At 37.5% G+C, this 26,353-nt stretch overlaps 1 protein-coding gene across 6 annotated transcripts in view; it reads left to right on the top strand.

Moving 5' to 3' along the window:
- Positions 1–26,353, top strand: part of UTRN (utrophin) — a 348,412-nt gene that overhangs the window by 221,349 nt on the left and 100,710 nt on the right. For 5 of the 6 annotated variants that reach the window (XM_014263434.2, XM_014263436.2, XM_014263435.2 and 2 more), the window contains 2 exons: positions 7,811–7,983; positions 13,389–13,545. In XM_014263434.2, the coding sequence (XP_014118909.2) occupies positions 7,811–7,983; positions 13,389–13,545 (330 nt within the window). Of the gene's footprint in view, positions 1–7,810; positions 7,984–13,388; positions 13,546–23,519; positions 24,943–26,353 lie in introns of those variants that run through there. The other variant, XM_088052937.1, reaches the window with a different exon arrangement.

The following is a 26,353-nucleotide window of genomic DNA, read 5'->3' as shown; positions in this document are numbered from 1 at the left end:
CCTACAAGATTACTTTTAGAGCACGTCCTCTGATCATGGGGATTTTTATTTATTTATTTATTTATTTTTAAATTCCAAAGGAAATGAAGAATAGTTTGAGCTTTGCTAAGTCAAGGGTGTAAGGAGACATTACAGGTTGCTTGTGACCTTGTTCCATTATTGACATAAAGCACTGTTGGAGTTTGCTGTTAAATTTAGTTGAGTGTTATTTTTGTTGAATTGGAACATCTCATGATGGCAGTTATAAGTAGAATTATTTCCAATGAATGTGCAACTTTCCCTCCGTTTCATCTGTTCTTCTTTTATTCCAACTGGTTACTCTTTCTCTTACCAGATTGTTTGGTAGCAGTAATTCTTATAGGCAGGAGGTTGGGCTTTGCAGTGATTGTCCTGAGGAGCAAGAGACATGAGAACATTAAAAAACAAATTGTTTTCCTCTGTTTGTCAGCACTTCTAGTGAAACCTCATTTGCATGTTTGTAACCACTGTTAGATTTGCTTTCTCTTTTTTTTTCACCATATGAATTTCCTGTGTCCTGCAAGACCCCGCAGTATGTAACAAAATACAAAGTAGTTTATTTATTAATTAAGATAAAACACCTTAAAAATGTGGTCCCAAGGTAGGAAAGCAGTTTGTTAAACCTGATTCTGTGTTTTTTCTGAACTTCAGGATGTTCTTTTAAAATGTAAACCAGCATTCTTCTCCTCCTGGTAGTTACTGGTTTACCACTTCTATTTATCAGGGAGTATACTTGAGACAGGCACTATTCAGGATCCCACCAGCATGACTCTTCCAAAAGTATCGAAGAGTAACAGTAGAAGTGTTTGTGGTCTGATTTTTCACTGTGTAGGTCACTGGCTCCTCTCCTGCTCCCAGTCTGTTATCTGGACTTCACTCTTCTCTTGTAGCTGCTGCTGTGGTAGCCTATAAAGACATGTGCTGGACTCTGAGATGCTTCGTGACTTCATTAAGAGAGAAGTTTTTAACCAACATTTCTAATATTTTATTAATCATATAAGCCCTGGTATTTGCAAACTTCAGGCTCTCCCCTGTGACTTTGAATATTCCAGTGTTTATCTTAAAGAAATTGATCATAGCAATTCTCACCAAAGCCAAAACTTAGAGGTCTCACAGCTCTGTTGTATGTTTTAACTTGAAGCTTGCTGTGAAATTTTGTTGTCTACTGTGCTGAAATTTGTAATGCAACATAAAAGGATACTTTGGTGCTGGAGAAGGTTAATGTTTTAATTGGTGGACTTTGATCACAAATTCTAAAATTTTAGTCTGTGCTTATTTAGTAAGTTTTTTGTTTCTTTTTTAAACAAGCTCCCCTCCCCCCCTGCTTCATCTGTCCTTCTTATGATTCCCCATACACTCATCCTGTCCTTCCTGAAGTGTTCACTGCCAGGAGAAACAGTGCTATGACAGCGATCCTGGCTTGTAAGCTACTTTCAGCTCTCTGGATTCATTAATGTATGTTCTACAGAGAGAATTGTGAGTGCTGTTTCTGTGGTTGTAATGCAGAAGCCAGATGGCATTTGCAGAAGCTTGCACGGCACTCCCCATGCAAAAGCAGAGTCACATTACACTGCAGTAGGCAGGGCTGCTTTGGCTTTGTTCAGTCATAATTATGTGACTGCTGGAATTAGTATTAACACATTTGTGGTGCCCTCAGATGTTGAGTCTGTGGCATGCAATGGAGCCACAGAGGTTGTTGAAGGCAGTGTGGCATTCTCAGCCTTCCTGTAAGTGCATCATCATTCCTGTGATAAGATGAATCTTTAACTACACCATATGTCACCTCTTATGGTACTATCCAAGAAGCTTAAGTGCAAGTCAAGTCGACTTTTTAGAAACTTGATGTGTTGATGCAAGGCTTTTGGTAATACAAGCCTTTAAAAATTAGGAGGGAGAAATGACCCAAAGTTAGTTTTCCCCCAAAAAATTCTGGTTTTTTTCTCCATGAAATATCTTGAGAATTTAAGTAATAAACACATTTCTTCCATATCTACAGCAAATTGTTTCGTAAATTGCTTTGATCTTACACTACAGTCACAGTGTCTGCTGTTAAATGGTATGGTCTTTGTATGACACTTGAGAGAGCTTTAATGTCCATCTTTATACACTTCTGGCACTGGTGGATTTAAGATAATTGCAGTTCTGCCTAAAAGTTTTCAATGTGTACTGCTACTTCTGAATATGAATTCATTGCAAATGGATTGCTTAACAGCAGCTGCTACTGCAGGGGCAGGCCTCTGAAACAGCGGATGGGATGAATCTTAACAGTCATAAAGGCATGACTGTTTTCTGACATCAGAGAAGAGACTTCCTGGATGAGATGAGATTTTGTTTTTAAGCTGTCTTTTTTTCACGAGCATCTCTTTTTCCCAGCTACCTCCAGCATTTTAAGGCTGAGACAAATAAAAGTCCAGTTTCCATTTCACAATGGCCACTTTAATACACCTCAATCATGCCCTAATTCTTACTCCGTCCTTAAGAGTCATCAGAAAGTGAAAAGCTCCAAGTAAAGCAGAGGCTAAAAGGAATATCTACTGTAGCAGTGTTCCCAGAGGCAGTTGGCAGCAGCAGGTTCAATATAAATGAAACAGTCTGCTATTAAAAAAATTTTTTAAAAAGGTCCATTTTTTTGCTTCCTGCTGTGAGACCTCAAAGAACAATATCCTGGCTGTTGTCCATGGCGTGCAGTTATGTCCTTTGGTTGGCACTGACATTTTCCTTCCAGCTGTTCCAGCTGGGAGATTTTTCTGCAGGTACTTTGATGAGCAGTCATCACATTTATTCCTGACCTTTGAAAGAGGCAAGTGCAGCATTTCTGTAACTGTGTCTTTTCTGACTTGAGCATTGTCAGTGAAGGCAATGTGCAATCATTTGCATGGGACTTGCAATTCTCTGCACCTGTTCCACTCACAGGCATAATCTCTATTGGGTGCAAGAAGTACAAAACTGTTCTGGCAAAATAGCCTGGGAGTAACTTTTGCTAGGGAAAACACAATTTTTCAAGCTGATTTTCATGTATGAAAAGTCAACTTCAACCCCACTAATTCCTTTTAAGATAAACATGTGGTTCTAAAGCCACAAAAGATGTATTGTACCTGGGGATTTAAAGGATGTAGTACTCTGTTCCAACACAAAATGCTGCCAGGCTTGTTGCACAGCATTGTACCTGTATGTCCATTTCTTGCAAGCCATATGTTGTTATGCCATAACTTGCCATCCCTGGTATGTGGTCAGATGTTTATGGAAATTCAGTGGAATTCTGTTTCCTAAGAAACATAAAAATATTTGGAGTGTCATGCAGGATTTTGCTGTATATCATGGGTTCAAAAAACTGTGTAGTAAAACATTGATGACTCCTGCCTTTAAACCCTTTGTGAGACTGTGATTTGGTACAGAATGCTGTTGACTTTTTTCTTGAGAGACTGAGTTTTGTGTCCTATATATAAGAAAAATTTGATTAAGGTTGCTTGATAATAGAATCTTTAATGCTATGGGAACATATTTATTTCCATTACAAAATAAAACGGCTTCCTGTTTTAGGTCCTTGTATTATTACCCCGGCTTTTTTAATAGTGAGAATTCAATACAGTAACATTTTGTATATTTTAAAATTCATTGTTTCTTCCACTTTAATTTGGCCATGGACTTTTCTTCGATTAGTTGTGTTTTTATCTTCATTAGTTGTCTTTTTATCTTCAACAGAAGTGTTTGGGCCCTATAAAAAGGGAAATACTTCACCTACGTTACCATCTTTACCGGTATATTGCCAATACAGACAAACAAAATCTGAAAAAATGTGAGTAGAAGTGAATCTGTTAATAGCTTAAGGGTTGCAGAGTGAATTAGAGGCCCTCTGGACTCATCATTTAGAAAAAAGACACATCATGGCAATGATGTTGGTTTGGCTTAGAAGTTTTTTGCCTTTTATAAAATATCAATGGTTTCCAAAGGACAATTATACCTAATGCTGTAACTACTTTTGACGTATCCTTGCAGCCTGTAAGGAGAAAAGAAAAGACAAAAGTTTAATAGCTGGTTGATCTTGAAGGGCTTCAAAGCTGGATTCTGTTCCAATCTTTGTCATACTGTTGTTTATCCTGGGCATATCACTCCGGTATGCCTTTGGGAGTCAACTGTGTTTTTGGGTCCTTTCAGATTGCCATCTGCAGCCTTACTGAGTGGCACATATTTATACATTCTTTAAAGACACATGCTCTTCAGCTGTCATTGCATGATCATTTAGGTTTTATTTGGTAGGAGTTAAAGCAAGAAGTATGTTTTTTATTATGGAGACTAGGTTTAAAATAAAATCCAAACATAAAATTAAAGCCTGAATCCTGCAGGAAGAAAGGTAAAGAGGGAGAGAAGCAAGGAAGTCAGAGAAGATTCAGAATGGAAATAGAATTTTGAAATCACCACACCAAAGGGGAAAAAGGCAGCCGTTTGATCTTACTACTTAAGAGAAATTTAAGGGAAGTGGCAATGTTTGACTACTTTGGCTAGGGTTAAGTACATATCTAAATGCCAATCTAGTTATTTCTTCTTTCTGTCTTTCAAACTTTGGAGCTTTCACCTTGATTTATATATAGGATACATTCTGTCCTCAAAAAGCTTTCTTTTAATTTAGGGCATTAATCGTGCAAGCAGTTGCATGTGAACAAATACGCTGACCTCATACAATAAATTATCAATTCCATTTAACAGATAGGTGCACATGAATATTTGTAAAATTAGCAAAATATGGCATCTCTATAGTAGTGCCTCAAAAATAAAAGTCTATAAAGCAAGATGATATTTTCTGTTTATAGTATATTTCTTGAGGTCTTCGGGGTTTTTTGTGGGGTTTGGGTTTTTTTTTTTTGTTTTTTGGGGTTTTTTGTGTGTGTTTTTGTTTTGTTTTTCTTTTCTCTACCTATTGATTTGTTTCACATGTGCTGGGAGACCACTCTGGCCCAGATCCCTTAAGCATTGGGCTAAGAGTAATGATGGAGTTTCATAGTTGTATTCCCCTCTTCGTGTGACAAAAGCAACAGAATTTTTCCCTCTTACACATTCTCCAGTGTGTTGCCCCTGGACTCTGAATATGGGAACTTCCATGTGATAATATGGGAATATTTAGAGTTTCTTCTGAAGTATTGCAAATGGAGAGTGGATTAACTCTTACTAGAATTAATCCTCACTGGGGCCTCAGCAGGCATAACCAACTTTTCCATCCCATTTTTTGCCACATAGAGAACAATGGAGAATCAAAGACCAAGAAAAAAGCAGGAGAAAGAGAAATAATAGATTAGGAGGAAGATAAATTGGAGGGTCTACAGAATGATAGAGTCCTTTCCACTTTGAAGAAAGAAATTTGAAGGGAGGGAAACCATATGTTTACAAATAAGAATTTTAGGACACTGATAACAGTGAGTAAAGGAGAGTATTACCAATTGCGACCCGTTACAGCAGTCTTAGGATAAGATGGGAGCCCATCATCTAGAAGATAATATCTGAATAAAAATCCAGATATTTTATACTATTGTTGGAGAATAACTAACTTACTGTGTCCATTTCTTGTCTTTAGTCATTTTTCGCATCTCACTTTCCTGCTCTATTTCTTCCATGTGCACACTGGTGTGGGGTATGTCACTTGAATTTCTCTCCATCTTTTTGTTGAGGACTGTGACAAACTCACATTCATTAACTTTATCAACCCTGTTGGGTTATCTCTCCACTGGCAGTAGTTTTTTGGGTTTTTTTAACCTGGAAAATGGAAATCAGAAGTGAGAGAAAAGTTAATTATGAAACTTTATTCTTTGAACTGAGTTGTCTCAACATGGTTATTACAGCTGGGACTCAAGAATGTGAACAGCAGATTTATTGTACCTTAATCAATGTAACATGATGACTGGAAAATGTAAGCATCAAACCCATTGTTAATGAAACATTTTTGAGCATGCATGCTGAATTGTCCTCCCAAGTAAAATCAGAGTGCTTTATGAAGGTTCTAGAATAAATGGGTTTACAATTAATATTGTGATTGTGGAATGGAAAATTAGAGATCAGTTTGTTTTCAATGAAGTTGTCGTTTGTGTTTGAGGAGGCAAAGAGAAATTTTTTGCGTGACCTGGCTTTTGTAGCACAGATTTGTTGCAGTTAGAATTGTAACTGCTGAACAGTGATTTTTATCTCTTGCTGTGTGGGATTGAGCTGGGGGTCGCTGCACCTGCGTGCATGTTGGAGTTGTAAGGATGGGAGCTGCAAATGTTTTCAGATAAGCTTCTAAATTCAGATGATGACTCTGCCATCTTATTTGGGTTGGCTGATCATCAGACAATTCAGTTTGTTTTTTCCTTTTAAATGTAATTTTTGTTTCTGTGTTTAGAATGGTGATTTTTACTGGGTTGTTTTAAAGACAGCGAAAGTGTCTTTTTTCCTGCTTTAGAGGAGTGAATCTCAGGGCAAAGAAAGGTGCAAAGTCACACAGTAGCTCTTCTGGCCAGACAGAGCTTCACCAGTGCCTCCCTCTCTCTCTCACCTCCTTCCCCACTGCCCCATCTCTCCTCCCCCCACTTCTTCACCTGTATCCTGACTTTTTTGTTCTCTTCACTAAGTCAAGAAAGCTTTCATACTATCTCAAATTCATGGCTCCTTTCCACTTCAATTTGTGTATGTGCCAGCAGGAATACATCTTTAGGATGGGGAGGTACAAAAGCCCCATCCTTTTCTGATTCTGGGAACAGATGGTAATTACTGAGGAGTTGATTGGAAGAATAAAAACCTTTAAGGAATTTTAGTTATTTTATTTCCTCCTTTGCAGAAGAAGTTTATTTACATCTGCACCAAGTTCCTGTCGTAATCTTTGTTGATTAATCCTGTTGAGACAGCCAGTACACCTCCTGGCTTTCCATACATTAAATTGCTTTATTGGAATACGGATAGATACGTGTATGCTATAAACCATTGGCTGTGGTGCAGGAAGTTTTGTTTGCTCTTATTATGTGTTTTAAAATAATACTGTACTCAGTTAGATGAAGACAACATCTGTAATGTGTTTCTTGAGGCAGATGGTAGATGAGAGAATAAAATGTGTTTAATTTCTAAGGGGAGGGGAAATGAATCAACTGAATGGAAATCACAAGCTTTTCTTTTTCTTTTCAGTATTTACTATGAAATTCAGATTATAATGCATCCTGTCATTTTATGTCTACCTCTCCATATATTCAGGCCATACTGTAATGTAGTTTAATTGTAAAAATTGACTTTTGGTTGCTGTAACCATTTAGCTGCAATTTAAGGGGACAGATTTTAATTTAATGCTTTCATTATGTGTGACCTAAAATACTAGATAAAGGCTGTGTTTCACTAGACTGTGTAAAGTTTCTGGAATGTTTTGTTTCAAAGAAGAAAGAAATGACATAGCTAAGGCTGAATCTGTAATTTCTGGAGAGGAAATGAGTTCTAGTGCATTTGCAAATACCGCACTGTGTGAAATGCGTGGGTGAACAGGAGACAGTTAGTTACCTTCAGTGCTACAAAATACAACATCACAGAACTTGGTGTTTATAATTCTATTTCCTTTTTCACAGCCTTAGACGACTTTCAGACTCCTTTTCTCATACTTAAGAAAGCTAGACCTTTTGAAGTGACATTAATAGGATTGCAGGTTTTCTCCTGTGCATCTTCTATCAGAGCCACGCAAGAAAGCTGGAATGCATGCTCTGTGCTAGTGTTTAGGAGTACTCATTAGTCAGCTCTCCCCTCCTCTACTTACAGAGCTATGCTTGAACTTTTCTTCCTGGTATTTCAGGACATCCAAGCTGAGATTGATGCCCACAATGACATCTTTAAAAGCATTGATGGAAACAGACAGAAAATGGTGAAAGCCTTGGGAAACTCTGAGGAAGCTGCTCTGCTCCAGCACCGGCTTGATGACATGAACCAGCGCTGGAATGACCTGAAGGCGAAGTCAGCTAACATCAGGTGAGTAATGAAAACATCAAGGTGTGATGGGGCACAGTTCCTGTCTTCTAAGAGGCTTGACAAGTATGACCACAGCACTGAAATTAAATATCCATTCTCTTTCATGAAAGACCCCTGAGTGCAAATATTTATATATATATATAAATATATATATAAATATGTTATATATATATAACATATATATATATATGTTATATTTTCACCAAATATAAAAACTTGATGAACTTGTTTACCAGGTATGCTGAACTACTTATTTTCTTTCCAGAGCTTCACAGTCGTAACTAGCCGACCTTGTACCAAAATTTCCAGAAAATGCATTGAGTCTCTCCTTACTGTTAATCAACGGCAGTGTCAGTGAAATAATTCTGGAAATCTGCCATTACTTTGAGGAGAAATCAGGAGTTTGTTGATGCTTTTTTTGTTACAAAATTTTGGTGTTGAAATTCCTAAGTTAATAGAACTTGCATCTTAATTATCTTGATCTATTTAATTTGTTTTGAATTATTAATTGCTGCTATTCAATTGAAAAAAACTTTAAAGTACTTTTTAATCAAGGAACACATTTTACAGTTTTTTGACCCTATCTGTGCCAAGCTGAAGTGTGGTAATTGTTAAATTTTTGTGATGCCATTTTTTAAATAGATACTGCCATATTCATTATTGAATTAAATTCTACATGAAAATGAATTACATAGAGAATAATTACTGAAGCTTTTAATTGCAACCACTTACTTGTTGGTTTGAGAAAACTGTTCTTTTAAAAGAAAAGGACAATATTAAATATTAATATGAATATTCCAAAGGCCAGGAAAATGAGCTGACCTTGAAATTCAGGCACAAGAGTTTGAAGGAATGAAATAGAGGGGAAAATGTCATATTTACTTTTCATATCCACTTATACCACCCTGCTAAACAGTTAAATGAAACGAGGGAATGAGCTCCTTGAAATCCCACAGGCAGAACTTGAACCCAAAGAACCAAGCACTTTGGTGTGGGGGCTTGCAGAGACTGGCTCCACCACGTACACGATTCAATGCAAGGGCTGTTGGACTTGAGTTGTTGGTGAGCTCTATTCACAGGTCTGTGTGAGAGAAAGACAAAAGCGTGCTCTTAAAAAAAAGCTTTTCAATTGTGGAGTCCTAGCAAGAATCATTAGGTTGCTTGGCCATTCCTAGGGCTGGTCATAATCTGGGAGAAATGGATGGCGATGAAAAAGGGCCTTCAAGCCACTTATCCTGTACAGCTATGAGTTCCAAGGCCATTGTACAGAAAGACTGATTGTGTAGTCAGTGCTCAGAAATTGGGAATACATTTTCTTAATACAGACCCATCTTTCCTGTTCTTCATAGATATGTCATGTGTATCCTGCTGGGCAGCATTAATATTGCTCTGCTGGTACCTGCAGTGCTGCAGAGCCACATGTCACTGGAGATCAAAGTGGAAGATAGGCAAGAAAGAGAATACTGGTGCAAATTTAAGACAAGTAAATTAACCTTCCAAATCTCAGTCACTACTGAAAAGAGCATAGTATTTCTGAGTTCACGTATTTTGCACTGTTGTTTGATTGTAGTTCACTTTTCTAATTCATGCAAGAGTCCTGAAAGCTTTCATAGGGAAGTAACAAAACACAGAACTGATATGAAGTCTGTTTGCCTTCAATTTTTGCTTTCTTGGTATATCTTTTTACAAGGATGAATTAGAAAGTATGGATGGATGACTCCAGTGAGAACATGTAACTCTTAGATGCTAGGACTGAGGAATGAAAAAGCTGGTTGTTTTGTTAAGGGTTTTAGCTTGGGATAGTGCTTCTAAATTAAAGTTTCTGAAAGCTTTTTATAATATTTTCAGGTATGTGTACATTCTGATTATGCTGATTTTTAGTTGCTGAAAGTACTGCTGTCCCAAACAGAGATAGTGTGAGTTTTTCACATCACTTCAGTCCTCAAAGTCACTGTGTTGAGTTTACTTCTCCCTTGTAACTAAAGGGAGTTCCAAACTGGAAAATATGCCAGTTGTTCTGACATATTTTTAAATGAATGGAAGCTGTTTAAACCTGTACTTGTAGTGTCTATGATGCCACACTGCTCTCCTTGCCATTGTAGACTTACGCTTCTTTCTTTTCCTCTATCTTCTTCCCAAGAAGAAAACAAAGCTGCAGGCTTCTGGGGGTCTGCTTTTTAAAGCCAAATGTTTAGGGAAGATTATTTTCTCCAGGGCCAGGAGGTGTGAGGCTGTTAGTGTTGGGGGAGGGTAGAGGTAGAAGTACGGGAGAAACGGAAAAGGAGTTTCTCTCTGTTTCTCTATATTTAGACCACCCACCAATCTTTTTTTATCCCATGTGTTCTCTTGTCACTCAGCAGGAAAAGTGCTACCTCCATAGCAGAGTCAAAAGCTGGGGAGGTCTCCAGCTGTGAAGAGAGCCCCTCAGGGTCAACAGAAGGGGAGTAGTGTCAGAATTTCTGTTCTCTTGATGATTTTATTCAGCATGGGGAGGGAAGGTTCCTCTGTCTGTTCAGTTGCATGGAAGCATCTGTGTTCTTCACAAGGATTCCCTTAGATGAATGCTTTTGCATACCAGATGCTTGCTGCTAGTGAATATTTGTGCTCCAACTCATGCTCAAAAACAATCATCTATATCCAACCTCTATTTTGATCAGAGCAGATTCTTAAGCCACCACTTGACCTGGTAAATCTCTGAGTTTGCCTATTCATTTGTCACATGAGCACAAACACCTTTGTGCTTTGTTTGCAGGTTGTTTATCAGTAGACGTACCAATTCCAAAACAAAGACCAGAAATTCTGACTCAGGGAACAGAAAAGCCCAAGAAACATTTCAGAACTTCTGCATAGTTTATCTTCTGTCTCTGATAATGTCCATATGACAAATATAAACGTGATACTAGAACTTTATACTGATAAGCATTTTAAAGCATATCTTGACTCTCTTGCTTCTGTGCAGCATTTGCTTTGAATGGTGTTTACTGAATGTGTATTTCTTTGCTCCCCAGGAGAATTGAATGCTTGTGTGTGCTCTTCAGCTGCTGCATCATCTTGCTTTCATTTTCAGTATTGCTTTTGATAAGATTAAAAGGATGTTATTCTGGAAAAATCCAGGCTGATGTGATGAGCTTTTCCCTGTGTATTTTTTCCCTTTTTCATGTCTTTCTTTGTGAAATTAGGTCACTTGGTGCTCAGTGAAAAATTTTGAAGTCCCTGCTAGTGTAGTCCATTTCCTCTCCACCCCTTACTGCTCTGGATTCCCTCTGCAGGATCTTGCACTGGACTTTGAAACCATGTGCTTGCTAGTGTTAAATATTTTTGTAATGACATTAATTTGGCATTCACACAAGTACTAAGTGGTAACTTACAATGTGTTTAATCCTGTAACATATACTATATCATTCACATTAATATCAGATCAGGTTTTTTACTATGAATATTAATGCAGTGCATGTTAAATAGTGGTGAATCAAATTGTCCTTTATCTAGTTGCAGGAGTTTTTCCCCTCCTTGCAAAACTCCAGTTTATTTTGCATACAAGAATTCCAGTAAATAATTAGAGCAGAATCTTAAAGCCTCAGAGTGTTTCAGTTCTTAGAGGTGAGTGCTGTTTATATATGCTAGAAACAGTAACAGTCATGATGAATAGAGATTTCACTATCAAATGCAGACAAAGCTATAAATCTGAACATTTCAATTGTAGTTGCTACTAGAAATTCTCAAATATATATATATATACACACATACACCCACAAATTTCTTTAACCATCAGAGTCTAATGGCAAAACAGTAAATACAAATGTGGGCTGCCTTGGTTTAGATGAGAGGGCAGTGTCTTTCCTCTGCCTGATTAATAAGAAGTATAACTCTGTTTTCATTTCAAGAAAGAAGGGCCAGTTCTGAGCACCTGAAAAAATATCAGGAGAGTGGAGACAGTACATTTCACCCAGAAGCTGCTGGCCTGCACACCAAGGCCAGCACAACAGCTTGCTTGTGCTTTAGTGCAGGGTGGGCTGCTGACTCTGCTGTTTAGGCCTGAGCTACAGGCAGCTTGTTGCAATTCAGTGTTGAGATAAAGGTATCAGTGAGAGCAATAAGGGACAATAGAAACTATAACACACAAAACTGTAGGCAGTAAAATGCCACTTCTAGCAAGTACTTAAATTTTATATTTTTTCCCAAGTAGTTCCTAAGTGCTTTCCTTCACGAGAGTGAAGGAGAATAGATTCCGCTTCCTAAAGGTACTTATCCTAAAAGGTTTATCCTTTTCAGAAACATGTATTTTTTCTTTCTTTGTATTTCCCTCCTTATATACCCTTACTTGACTGCTTTATTGATTCACCCATCCTAGTATCGCTGGGAGATCTCAGTGTGGTCAAACTTAAGTTTGTGTTGAAGTTAACCTTGCAGCACATGATCCCTTCAATGTTGTTGTATCAGCACCAAACATTCACTCTAATGCCAACTGAAATGATAATACAAGACAAGCCAGGTGAAAGTTTCTAGGTGTGAGTCATAGTGAATCAGAAAAAAAAAACCCCAAAAAACCAGCAATGTGCAAAGTAGTAAAGGGAATAAAGTTTAGTTCATTCATCCTTCAGAAGTAGGGGAGAAACTTACAGAACTGGTGTCAGACTACACTGAAAATCATTCAGCTCTACTCCCCATCTGTGTGAAGAAAGAAACTGTTTTTTGCTGACATAAGTTAGGTACATGCTGGTCTTGAATGATACGATAACATAGAATGACTGCAGTATAAGAGGTGTAGCTGGTCCCTCTTGAAGATTTCTATGCATCTTTAAGGCACTACAGGGAGAAGACATCAAGTCAAGGTTTTTCTGAAAATTATAGAAAAAGATATTGTGGGGTTGGACTTTTTTGGTCAATTAAAGTGAGGAACAGTTTCACTGTATTAATTGTTCAGTAAGTCAACATCAATGAAAGATGTGTCCCTGATGGATATGTTCAGCAGCACAGGCAATTTGCTGTTGATCACTGCTGGTAGAACACACTGGACTTTGCTTCTGGAGAGTCAAGGTCCTGGCATGAAAGAGTTCAGTTTTGCAGTGCTTTAGCTCACAAAATGATTCTTGTGCTTGTTGCACAACATTGGTGGAGTCACAGCTAAGCACAGGATTTTATGTTGGTTAGACATGCAGTGCTCAAGGTTTTAGCCGAGTTAAAGAATCAGGGACATATTTGTCTGTGTTCCTCTGTTTGTTCCTCTGCTTATTGTGATTTACTGTGCAAAGTGTTCTGAAATAGAGATTTATTTTTTTAACACAAACTTTCTTTGCAGCTAAACACTTGAAACATTCTTATCTTACTGATGGAGTAATTTTGTTGTTTTCCCATGCTGGTTTTGCCATTCAGGGCCTTAAAGATGCTATTATACTGTCTCACAGGGCTCACTTGGAGGCCAGTGCAGAGAAATGGAACAGATTGCTGACATCCCTGGAAGAGTTAATCAAATGGCTGAATGCAAAAGATGAAGAACTGAAAAAACAAATGCCTGTTGGAGGGGATGTTCCAACCTTACAGCAGCAGTATGACCACTGCAAAGTAAGTTGCTTAAGTTTTAATGATATGATACTGTGAATTATAGAATGAAGCAAATTTTTGTACAGGAGAAATGGTGAATGCTTCCTAGTGACTAATTTCTATAAAAGAGCTCTTGGTCTCCACCCATTTTGCTTACCCGCCTTGCCCAGTAAAGCCCAAGTAAGATAGGCTATGAAATTTCATCTAAAGGATTTTTGAGGCATATGTTCAGTGCAAACATGTTTTTTCTTTACTGTTCCTTGATATTTTTGGAATCCTGATGGGTGAAACTCTTATTTTACTCCAAAAGTTAAGGAAGGCATGCAAAAGTAAGAAATGACCAAGAATCATGAAAGCAAAAATAAATGTAAATTCAGTAAAATATTAACAGCGCTTTTCTACATGTTACTAAACTCAGCAGTGATAGCAGCCCCCTACCCATGCATATTTACACCGCAAAGATGACTCAAAATTATTTTAGAGAACTAAAATTTTTCTGTGCTTTGTACTGTTGTAACTACAGCATGCTGTTCTAGTTTTCTGGTTTTCCTTCTCCTGTTCTGGTTTGCACATGACTATTAATTCCTAAATACTTCTTGACAGTAAAAAAGTCACTTGCATCCACATTTCTTCATTCATGTGGCATGTAGAGTCTATCTTGCCAACTCTGATCAGTGATCAAGTGAAGATGGTTTTGCCATTGGAAAAATTCAATCCAGTAAAGCTGGTTCCATCTCATTTGTTCATCTGTACAGTGTAAACAGGGAAAGAGAAAAATGCAGCTTTATATAGCTAATTGCATGATAAATATGTTCCCTTCTGCCAGCTACACTGGTGTCTTCTCTATTGTGGTGTTTGGTGAGGGCAAAATTTGAGTTTGGAAAAACTTACTAATACAGAAATACTTGGAATACTGTGGGGTTGTACAGAAAATGTAGTCTGTCATGAACAGCACTTTTGCATCTTCACTCCAAAATAGAAGTGCTTAAGGAAATCTGCATACATTTATCCTTAATTTAGTCTTTTAAAGTAAATTTATTAGCATAAACTCAGGAACTTTGTTTCTTGAGAGTTCATTTCTTCCTAATTCCACTTAAAGCATCATACTCTGTTGGTAGGCACATCTGCTGTGAATTTTTTTATAATGATCAAATGGTGGATTACTAGTGCCAAGGAGCAATAGAAGGCTGAAACAGAGCCAAATATGATTTTGAAGGAGGTCAGTGGAAGGTGGTAGACCTCTACGGGTCGTTTTCTAAAGGCTTGTTTGTGTCTTGTGTAGATTACAGTATGTGCATAATAGTAGCAAAATAATGCTAGTAAGTGTCTCTCATCTGAAGGGCTCAAATTGATTAATAAAACTGGGGCTTTATTCTGAGGTGGAATTCTGAAGTGGAAAAATAGAGTAGTAATGATGCTGGATGGCTCATGTGGACCAGTAGTGAACTGCAGCAGTGTGAAGGAGAGAGCGCCTCTGGGTTGTTTAATCCTTGCCCTTATGTTTAAAGAATAACTGATATTTTGTTACGTGTCAGGGTTAAGATTCTAGTGAGTGCATTCGGGACCTTTTGGAGATTATTCTTTCATTTTTCAAAGAGGCAATATTCTCACAATGTCACAGTGAGTATTGGATATAGTTGTCTGAGTCAAGTATTTAATTCGAGCTGCATTAATGGTCTGCAACAGCATGAAGTTAAAGCAACCCTGAGTATCACTTTATTTTTTATATACCTATGACAGCAAAAGCACTGTACACACTTTCATATATTTCTTAGATGATGTCTGGATGACTATTTCCAAACAGTTATTTTGTTAGGGGGAGCCAAGTGATTGCCCTATATCTTGTAATGATACTGTGCTATACCAAATACGAATTATTAGCAGGCAGCATTTCACATTCTGTTGAAGTGTTGCTTATTAGCTATTGCCAGAGGAGGGGAGCTGAACCACAGCTGTCTATTGGTTTGATTCTCATGGCAATGCTTCACTGCTGTTTCTTAGCAGGAGCTGTTCGTTCCTTGCTGAAGCTGCAATTTGCTAATAAACTTAATCAAGCTGAAAAGTTGTGATTTTTTTCAGATAGAAGGTGAAAACTGAAAGGGGAAAAAAAAATCCCAAAAACAAACCAACAAAAAGCCAACAAAACAAAACCCCAAACCTGTTAGAAGTCCTTCTGCTTCCTCAGCAAGGTTAAATGATTGGTTGATGTGGTTAGGATGCTGGATGAAATGTCCTTGGTTGAGGACCAGAAGTTTTATTCCCATGATTTTTTATTCTTTTCAAAACGTTACGCCAAAACCGCCCTTTCAGTGGAAATTTGTAAACTTTATGTAATTCCATATTGTGGGTTATTCTGTGCCTTGTAGTGGGTATCACTGTCTGGTGTCCCATTTAGAATATATATCCCATGTTGAGCTGGGAGTTTTCAGGGTTTCAGATTTGAGGTGTAACTGTATCAGATGAATATCGCAGAGATATGACTTGATTTCTCTTGCTCCAAAAGATACTCCCTTTATTCCACCTCTCACTGCCAGCTGTCCTGGTAACTTTTTAAAATATTCTTTGCCCATGCTTCTTTAAGTGTTAAACCTCCTGAACATTTAATCTGTAAAATTTACTTTTGATCAGTGGGATTTTCTTATGGTCCTTTGTTGAGTTTGTACAGCACCACATCAACTGACCTTGAAAAGGCTCTCCCAGGTCTGTTTGTGTGCTTCTGCTCTCCTCTTTACTTCAGTTTCATACCTAAGTGTAGATCTGAAGCTGTCTTCATGCAAATTGAGCAGTTCAGTACCTCACTTTGTTTCCACTACTCTGTGACCCATTTTCTCCTATTTCCAGCTTGCTTGCCTGATCTTGTCCTTGCTGGCACTTCAAAATGTAAGTGGTAAAATAGTGGCTTAGCTCTGTAAGATGTGCTTTCATGATAGTCCCATCTTCTTCCCTTTATTTTTCTGAGTTCTGTTATATTAGCATTATTTTTTGTCTCTAGTTACTCAATAATTATTGTTTTTATTAACCTACTTTTTCCCCCTCTCAGGTACAGGAGATGACTTGTTTGCTTCAATTTAATGGCACTAATTCTATTGGTCTTTCCCTCTGTTAGTATCTCCCTCGCTCAGTGCTTGGCTTCAGCAGTGCTAAATAGATAAGTACAGTATTATGTGACAGTTTGGGTTGGCTCACATTGTTTGGGTGCTACTGAGGTCTGTTTGGACAGGAGGAAATAAATGGCTTGCTATTTGATTTTTAAACTTGTTTTTGTTTTAAATATCACTCATTCTTCTGTGCTTTAAAAACAAACATTACCCACAGCACTGTTAATAAGTTGAATTAGGGCTGCAGGTTTAGCCCGTATTTCCCAGGTTAACAGAAATCTTTCAGGATGTGGCAAATATTTGTAACTTATTGATTCTTTTTTGTGTTGTTCAGCCAAACTTCCATCTTCTGTAGTAGTTTATAGTCTTATCACATACTAAATGCTAAGTGCAGTCTGTCAATGAGCACATCCAGTCTGGGTGCTGAGTGTTGCTCTGTGCATTGCAGAGGGCAGGGCAAGAGGAAGCTTAAACAAAGGTGCATGAATTTCCTATCTGGATTATTCTCAAAATTTCTTTGTCTTTAAAAGAGGGGTTGTGGGCAAGAAGTACCAAGAATCCTGGAAAATTTGGGATGCTGGGAGAAAGTTTAAAAGTTCCTGAGCTGAGAAGTTGTTCATGTGGAGCGTACCTATAGCTGAGTCTACACTCACACTCCAGAAGTGTGGGATACAGGGAACGGTTTATAGGGAAAAGAAAGTGAAGACACTTACCTTTTCAGAGTTTATTGCCATTTTTTTCCATAATTTCAGTTTCTCACTAGTGCTAGTTCTTAGCAGCTCATGTTTCCCTTTTATCCTGTTCCTCACCAGTCTTCCTTATAAATATTTGTTTAGGATTTTAACGTGTGTGATGCAAAATTTGATCAGCTGCATAGACCAGGAACAAAACCCCACACCAACCTGCCAAAACTGAAAAACCGAGAACACCACCCCAAGCCCATTCCTTCCAGCCTCTATCCCTCAAAAATGTACCCCTACATGGTTGTTTTAGTATGTCAGAAAAAAAATTTGCAAAAATACCGTGAAAAAATGGGTGGGCTGGTTTTGTGCATATGGAAGTACCTAGAGTCACACGTATGTACAAGAGGAGGCAGCAAAGATGCTGATACCTTGTTCTTTGGAGATGCACTGAAACCTTTCTATATCTCACTTTTCCACTGGAAGAGTTTCTGACTGTAGCTTTTGAAAGTGTACTTTTGCTAAAATACTAAGACTCCCTAAAAGCTGTAAATCACTGTGGTTTAGATTCCAGACAGAGAACCAGGACATTTCAAATTAAGCAGAAATGGGTACCCTCTTGCATAAATCCTGTTGGCATGTGTCTGCATAAATGAACAAATGTCTAGCTAATGCTAAATAATGCATGCATCTTGGATCAAAGAGATGCTTAACTTAGCTTCATTTGAGCTCAGAATGAATTGGCAAAGGACCTGTGAATGTTTGATTGATAATTTTATATCTGTGGAGAGGTCATTAATATTTTAGAAACTCTTCAAACTTTTTGAGGTTGCTGTCTATGTATTTCATGTTTCAAACTTGTTTTGTGAAAGTAATCAAATAATGAAAGTTGTAGTATTTCAGTCTTAGTTTTACTTAGGTGTTTTCACTTAATCAAAAGCGTTAGCATACCCAACTGGAAACTACTTTCTATGTGTTGTTATCCCTTCAGGGTGCCTGTAATTCTGTTATTCTCTTTAACAGTGGGAAAAGTCCGTGAGGAAAAGAATCAATTTCTATCCTTAAACTTTTCTTCACTCTTCCAGTTTGCCTGTCTGACTTTGGGCAATGGTCTTATTCTTAAATTAATTCCTACTTAATTATTCTAGATTTGTTTTTCTGGGCTATTTTCTGTATTAAAATATACTTCCATGTTAGGAATTACTAAATCTAAGAATGAAAAGAGAAGCATTAAAGTATTGGAGTTGCTTTAGGCTGTGCTCTTAATTATAGTCTAGAAAGAACTTTATTAATTTGGTACTCATCACATAAGACACAAAGTACACAAAATCTCTGCTGCTTAGAGGTGGTCAGCTGAACTGGTTGGTCAGTTAATGGATGGTTGCTAAAACATGAATTTTGACTGCAGTGTGAGCTGTGAGGGGGTAAGAAAGAAGAATTAAGTGGTCCATGGTTGGAAGCGGAAAATCAGTACAGCCTCTTGTTTAGAGGAAGAGCTGCAACTTGGTCTCATGGACAAGGATGTGATGGAAGCAGGAGCTTGAGCAATCTGTAGCACTCTGCTCTGAAGTGGCGCTTTAAAGTCAGGATGTGGTTTCAAAAACTGCATGCTCTATCAAGAGGGGAATAGCCTTCCCAATAGTCAGTCAGCATTACTGAGGGGTATGAGAGCTCCTTAAGTAAACTTCTAAGGGATAAGAGTTTTTTAAGAACTCTTGAAATTTTGCGTATTTGAGAGTCCTAAATGTTGATTATTGGTGAAAAAATCTGCTATTGTACTACACTAAAAATGTTTACTGTTCAGGGACAGTACATCTCATTAATCTTTAACTGAGACATTTCTTTGTGTTTAGGTGGAAGAAGGGGAAATTGTGGGTGGGAATATTTTGTTTCAGGAGAGGAAGAGTGTAGTTGATGTCTGAAGTTAAATGAGGATTCTCAAGTGGACAGATTTAATCCACTGCTCACTAAGGATTTACTTAAACTGATTTGTGTGTTACATGAATGATTCAGGTGCATGTCACTGCTCTCCTGGGCTTTTTCTCCAGAAGAATGATGTGTAAACAAAAGCATGGCACAAAGAATGAAGTGTTAAATTAAGATGCCTGTGCAGTGTATTTTTAACTTTGACAAAAAAGTTGTTTTTCCTGGATGTATTTCATCTTGTTCCCAGAACTGTGGTTGTCTTGCGATAAGACAGGAAAGTTGCAATGGATCAGTACTTAAAATAATAAATAACCTGGATAATGAAAGAACAAACTATTCTGTCACTAATGCAGAGTAAAACAGGTTGTCTTACTGTGGAAAAAACCGATTCATAAACATTTTTCCAGTACAATAAATGAAACATTTCTGTGGGGTTGCCTTGTTAATATCATTTTGATGTATACAGCTCAGGCTGCTCTTTCCTGAGGAACCATTGTCTCATTTGTTTTAATCAAAGACTCCCATATAAATTTTTAGACCTCACTAGTCTTTTTCAAACCACTGAATAAAGGAAGATTTGTGGATATCCTCAAATATCTAAGAGGTCATTCTGACATTGCTGTGGAGGAGAATGCTTGTGTCATAAATTAGGCTTACATTGCAGAAACAGCACAGCAATCAGCCTTTCTCTTTGTCCTTAAAAGGCTGTGATGAGTTGTGTGCCTGTTTCTGTGGTATCTTTTTATTTCGCCTCACAAAAGACCACTCTGATTCAATCATCGTTAGACGTAGCCTATAGCTAATGGCATCTTGTAACTTCTTGACACACTGGAATGTACCAGACATCTGTTTCACTCCTGTGTCTTGAGCCACAATACCGTGACTGGCTGTGGCCTGACCTTCAGGGGTGAGCCATGAGCACAGCCAGGGAAGGTGATGGAGCACAAGCATATTAGTGACTGATTTCTACTCTCCACCCATAAGACAGGCACTCCATTCTCTTAGCTACCTGTGTTGTTCATCTTGCTGTGTTCCTCGGTATCTACTGTATCCTTTGGGAACTGAAGTGACTGCTATTGCATGTGATACTTAGGATGAAGTTGCATCAATGCAATGTTTGATATTGTAGTACAACAGTGGCTTTTTGTTTCGTTTTTTTCTGAGGAGGCTCAATGTTTTATTGGCTATTTTTTGGTTGCAGTGGCATTTTAGGCAAATTATTTCACTAACCTGGCGATGAAACTCCCAAGACCTTTTTTTCTAAGCTGCAACTGCCCAGAAAAATGCTTATGGATTTCAGTTTGTGTATGCATTTTTTTAAGATCAGTTGGTGTTTCAATTGCATTTAAAAATGTTGGGTACCACCTGAAACCTAAGCACGGTATGTCAACAGATGAGCTGCCTCACTGGATCCCAGGGATGGACTGGTATAAGGAAATGAGACAGGACATTGAATGCAAATATTTTTTTTTGCTGAGGTCTGTTTTTCCAAAGGCAGAGAGCCAGGAAAAAAACACTGGCACAGTCTCATTGAATCTGTTTTTTCAACTGGGGAGTGCTGCTAGAGAGCCACAATAATACAGGGTCCACTGCTGTATTTTTTTTCAGATGCTTTCATAGCCTGTAGTAGAGATGAAAACTCTTTGTCCTGCTCATACCTTTCTCATTTTGACACAAATTTGACACCAACCTCAATTTGAGGTTCTTTCTGTATAGTCAATAAATAAAACCAGCTCAGGTTTCCTTGATTTCTCTGTGATCTGTTTTGATAAACTGGGCCACTAAGAAACAATCTATTTAACAAGGCTATTCATTTGTCACTTGAAATGCAGACTGGAGCTTGTAGGGATTAATGCAAATCTTAAGAACCTTTTTAGAAAATTGATACTTTTCCATATAAATTTTGTGCAAACACTAGAGTTTTATTTTCTTTCGTCTGTTCGTCTGTTTCGTGTGTTCTCAGTGGACAGAGTCCCCTATGCATCGCTGTTTTGGAGAAACTGAACGGACATATTAGTTTATGACACACTTCTTAAATATATGCAGTAAGAGAGAGGCTGTTACCACTTTAAAATCCTCCTAAAACTTACTGCATTTGCAGACAGGGACTGGAGAAGAATCTGCTTTATTTTCTGTTAAGAACATCTTAATCTTGATCCTGCTTCTTGCTGCTACAGGCAGAATCTTTAGGGAAGAAGAATATTTATTCCAGTTAACTCCTGAACTCAAGGACCTCAGTCCCTTGTTATTACAGTCAGTAATCCACCCTAGGAAGATCAGCAATAAATTGGAAAAACTGTGTTTCCGTGGCAGCCACCCACTCCTGTTTTCATGAAGATTCTCAAGATTGAAGGCTAGGTTTCAAAATATATGTACAAAATAGAGGAGGGTACGGGAGTCTTCTTTCTCTTACACTTGTTTATTATTTTTCGCTTTTTGTTTTGTTGCATTTTTAGAATGCAAGGGTAGGTATTAGTTTAATGGGCAAGGTAATCGCCCAGGAGGCATTTTGTTCTGTTTTGCTTTCTTTCCAAGAACTCTTAATGATAGCTAATAGTTGTTCCCGAAGAGTTAGCATACATCTGTATCTTCTGACCTGGGTTTCAGTGAATTTCTCTCCTCCAGGGTGGTTAGTTTGTGGGGCTCAGAAATTGCTAGGAACGTCACTAGAAGCAGTTTTCTTCTCTGAAGTTTTGTCAGTTTTGGATGCCAAAGGGTGCTAAACCTAAAATGATGCTTAAAGATTTGAATCCTTTTTGGGGAAGCTGCTGGATGTTACATTTTTGCTAATGTGTTTCCTGCTAAGTGAATTCAGTGTTGTGCTTCAGAAAGGCATTACCTTGGGTCTAGGGTTTCCACTCCTACACCTTGAGCTGCAAGAGGTCCTTAGCACTTAGAGATTCATCCAGTATTCATTGTTTAGGGGAAAAGATGGGGATTTTTTTCTTTTAATCAGATTTGGAACCAGAATTCTCATCTTGTGAGGCCAGTAACGTGATTCTTTTCCTTGTGTCATTTAAAGTATCATCAGTAGTTATGCACATCAAAAGACTTGGGGTACCCTGAGCTTTGGTATTAAGGTACAATTCCTCCATTTAGTGCTGTGCCTGGTAGCTCTGCAGTGTCTGCAGGCAGTCCTTAGAGTTACTGAGATTACTTTGTTTTAACCAGTAGGTTACTGAATTTTATGAGCATGGTGTAATTGAGATAGAAAATACTTGTTCGCCAAAGTGCCTGTTGTTTGTGGGGGTGGGTTTCTTTTTTTTGGTTTGTGTCTTGGTTTAGTGTTGCAGTTTAGGGGTGGTTCTTTAGGCACCTTTCTGGAAGGAGTGCAATGTTGTCCTCACACATTTACTACTAATGAGTTATTAACTACTAGTGAGTGATTTTACATGCTTGGTTGGTCATCTTATAATTTATTCCCCAGTAATGTATGAGGACACTTTAAAAGCATCCTGTACAAAATGTAAGTTTTATCGAGGGTCATTTTTATCTTGTAATGTAGCATTATGTCAGCGCTAGTAGTGAAGATACTGTGTCCTAAAGTGGTTTCAAGCACTATATATTAACTGGATGTGAAACTTCGTAGCCCGCTCTGCCAAATAGAAAATACAAATGCAGTAACTACTGTGATGTGAGCAGCCTTTTCTGGTTCTGCAGTGAATGAAGATCAGCCTTAGCTCTAGTTTTTGACAGTCTGAGGTGCCATGCTGTTACTGACACATGACTGTGCTGTTAGGTGGTTGCTGTTGGTTATCCCTATATCCCATTTCTCTGTAGGACAGATTTTGAAGGGATATGGGAAGCTGAAAAGTTCTTCTGAACTTCTAGCCACTGGGGGCCTGTTCCTTAAATGAACAAGTGTAGCCTCTGGTGAGAGATACCATTTCAAAGATGTTCTCAAAGAAGCTAATAACTGCAGCTAATGGTAATCTGTGTTTGGTTTATTTTGATAGGATTGTAATGTTTTAAACTTTTCTTGTTAAATTAATGTGTAAATGGAGAGAAAAAATCTCTATGCCAGTGTTTGATGGTTTAACAAAATACGCCAATGATATTTCCTAGTCAGTTTTATGATATTGTGTCAGCAATTTTGTGTTTGAAAGCAATATTTAGAAGCTTGAGAGGGTAAACTAAAGCCATAAATCATTAAAATATTCTGATACATTTATTTTCCCTTTTGTTTGAAGTTGGACTGATTTTTTTTGCGTTGTATCTATGTTGCTAAGGAATTTTTAGTGTAAAAGTCCTAATATAGGTAATAGAATAATTTTTTTTTTAAATCCCACAGGCTGCTTCTTCCTTGAAACATCTGGTTTGCGACTTACATGCTTGAAGAATTTTTAAAATATAAACTAAAATATCATGACTAATGAAAGGACTAGGATTATAATTTTATTAAGTCATTAAAAAATGCATGCTTTATAACTGTGTGGTTTACATGGGTCTAAATTAAATTTTTCAGTACCAACAGAGGCTTGAATGATTTAATCCAATCATTACTTTATTAGTATATTTTTCATTAAGTCAGTGTAACAGGTCAGCAAGAATTTAATATTAGCAGCAACAGAAGAGAGAACAGTAAAAGAGATCCTTTTAAAGAAATTACTGGAAAAAATACATCATTTTTCTGTTATATATTACTGCAGGTCATCTAAAATTTCTTTTCACATTGTTCCAGATTTTATACAGTCTATATTTATTTACCTTGGAATCAATCTGATATGAAGATTTTCTTGTTTCTTCCAGTTCTTTAAATAACAGCTATTTGTACATTTTCTCTTTTGCGGTTCCATCTTTTTTGAGTGATGGATCTGCCTCAGAAGAGAGAGGCTAGAAGTTTATCTAAGCATTCACTACCTTGAATAGGTAGTGAATAGGATAAGGTTCAAGCCAGGGAAGGAACCCTCCAGCAGAACAAAATGCTGAAAGGGCAACATTTTGATGCCCTGAAAGGAGAGGGAAGACTAATTGTGAGAGTACTTTTATCATCAAATAAATGCAAGGGATGGGGAGGCTGTAATTTTTAGGTAAATTGCAGTGGTATCTGATAATTTGGTCCTGTGCATGTGATTTTTCAATCTCAAGTTTTGCAGCAGAGAGATACTGAGCAATACTTGATGCTGACATCAGCGCTGTGGTCAGTGCCTGCCATCACACTGGGTAGGGACACTTTCAGGAGCTTCAGTCCTTGATACAGAATCAGGCTGCAGTTTCTCAAACCCTTCTTTTCACCTGTGTCTTCCTACTGCTTTACATGGTGCTGGTGCAGCAACACTGGAAGAGAAGGAAGAAGTTGCTATCTTAATGCTAAATCCATGAAGGAGTGGCTAGTGGTTAGCACAGCACAGAATATAAAACAAACAAATAAACAAAACCCCATGGTGTTGTAAAAACAAAGGCATTTTTATTGCTGGAGAGAAAACTAAACAGACACAGGTCAGATGTGAATCACATTAATGCTGTTCTGGAAAAACAGCTTGGGTACCAAGATGATGTGTGTGGCCTAAAAAATCTCTACATACTGCAAGTAAGCATGCTTACTGAATTTTGGTTATACTTCTAGAAAAATGTGAAGAGATTTCTAAGAAAGCAATGACTTTAGATTTAAAAGCACTGAAGCTAGTGCACCCTATTGCTAAATACAGTATAAATTATCTAATTACAAGAAATAAGTGAAATTTATTTACTTTTTAAGAAATCTGTATTTATGGTGTACACTTTTCACTAAGGTTTCTGGGGAAGGAGAGCAATTTTGCACATTTCCATCTTTTTTTAAATGGCTTTAAGTTGACAACATTTCTGGGAAATTGTTGCAGATGTGTTGAAGTATTCTTTGGCATGTAGTTGAGTTCTAGTTTTTGGTTTAGAGATATTCCACTATGTTATCAGTGTTATTATTGTTTATGCCTTCAGTATTTTACTTATTGCTTTTACTTTTCTCCATACCTTTACTAGGTAACTTTGCCGTGGCATAGAGCTTGTTTCGAATTATTGAGGACTGAAAATAAAAATTTGATTCTATGGTTTTGTTTTTGGTTTTTATTCTTAATGAGAAATTGTTTGTGGTTACACAACCTGTTTCTAAAGAAAAGGAAATCCTATTTAATACACGCTGGTTCTACTATATGTAAGATATTACAATTATTTGCCTGAGGAGCTACAAATAAAAAAGCTTGTCATACAAAAAAAGAAAGCAGAGAAAGGAAATGAAGTGCGTGAACATGAGTAATAAGTCTGTCTTCTGATCTCTCTAATGTGCCCACCCTATATTGGAAAGTATTTGTGGAGCTGAGTTAAATAGCCCTGCTTCACAGAAGTATTCTTTTAAGCCCTGGTATCTTTCTCTATTTGACTCCTAATCACTGTCAGTTATATTAAATGACTTTTTTTTCTCATGGGCTGTTCTGTAGTCATCCCAAAAAAATGGTTTGTGGCAACTTTTGCAATAAGTTTCAGTAGGACTTTTTTACTTTTTTTCCAGGTTAACAGTCATTCTCATAGAACTATTTTTAATCAAGAAATATGGTTTATGTGGACAGCTATTAAAAGAACATACAGTGGGTAAAAATAAGGCAAAGTTTTGTCTTTATTGTCTGTGGATATTTTGCAGAACTTGTCCTGAATTATTTTAATTTCAATCTTTTTATGCTGAACAAAACCCGACGCAGATTGTTAAAATCAACTAGTGAGCTCAGTTGGAAAGGAGGAGGGCACAACCTTGTAACCAGGGGATGGAACACTATTTGGAAAACACTGACAATTTTCAAATGGGTTTGCTCAGTGTTTTGTATTAATATATGTATACTGAATGTCCAGCACTATTTAAATTCTAATTTCTTATTGGTAGGATTGTCTGAAAATTTGGTTTTTTTCTTATCTCCTTGGTTGAATGTGCAGGTCCAGCTGGATTTTTGGTTGTTTTTATGAGAAATTGTTAGATCATCTATTCAGAAATGCAAAGACTGAGCAAGGTTATTGTGTTGGGCAAGTTCAGTTTGCAGAGGCATAAATGGAACTAATAAAGCAACACACACTATTGCATGTTATGACAGGTTTGGGTGTCCCCTGTTTGGGGGCTTAAACTCCCAGTAGAAATCTATTTGTTATTTATGTTCTGTGTGG

This window comes from Pseudopodoces humilis, chromosome 3 (assembly GCF_049639895.1).
Source record: "Pseudopodoces humilis isolate 2021_Gansu_Grassland_sample_001 chromosome 3, ASM4963989v1, whole genome shotgun sequence".
Lineage (NCBI taxonomy): Eukaryota > Metazoa > Chordata > Aves > Passeriformes > Paridae > Pseudopodoces > Pseudopodoces humilis.
This window is presented reverse-complemented; position numbering and strand designations above follow the sequence as displayed.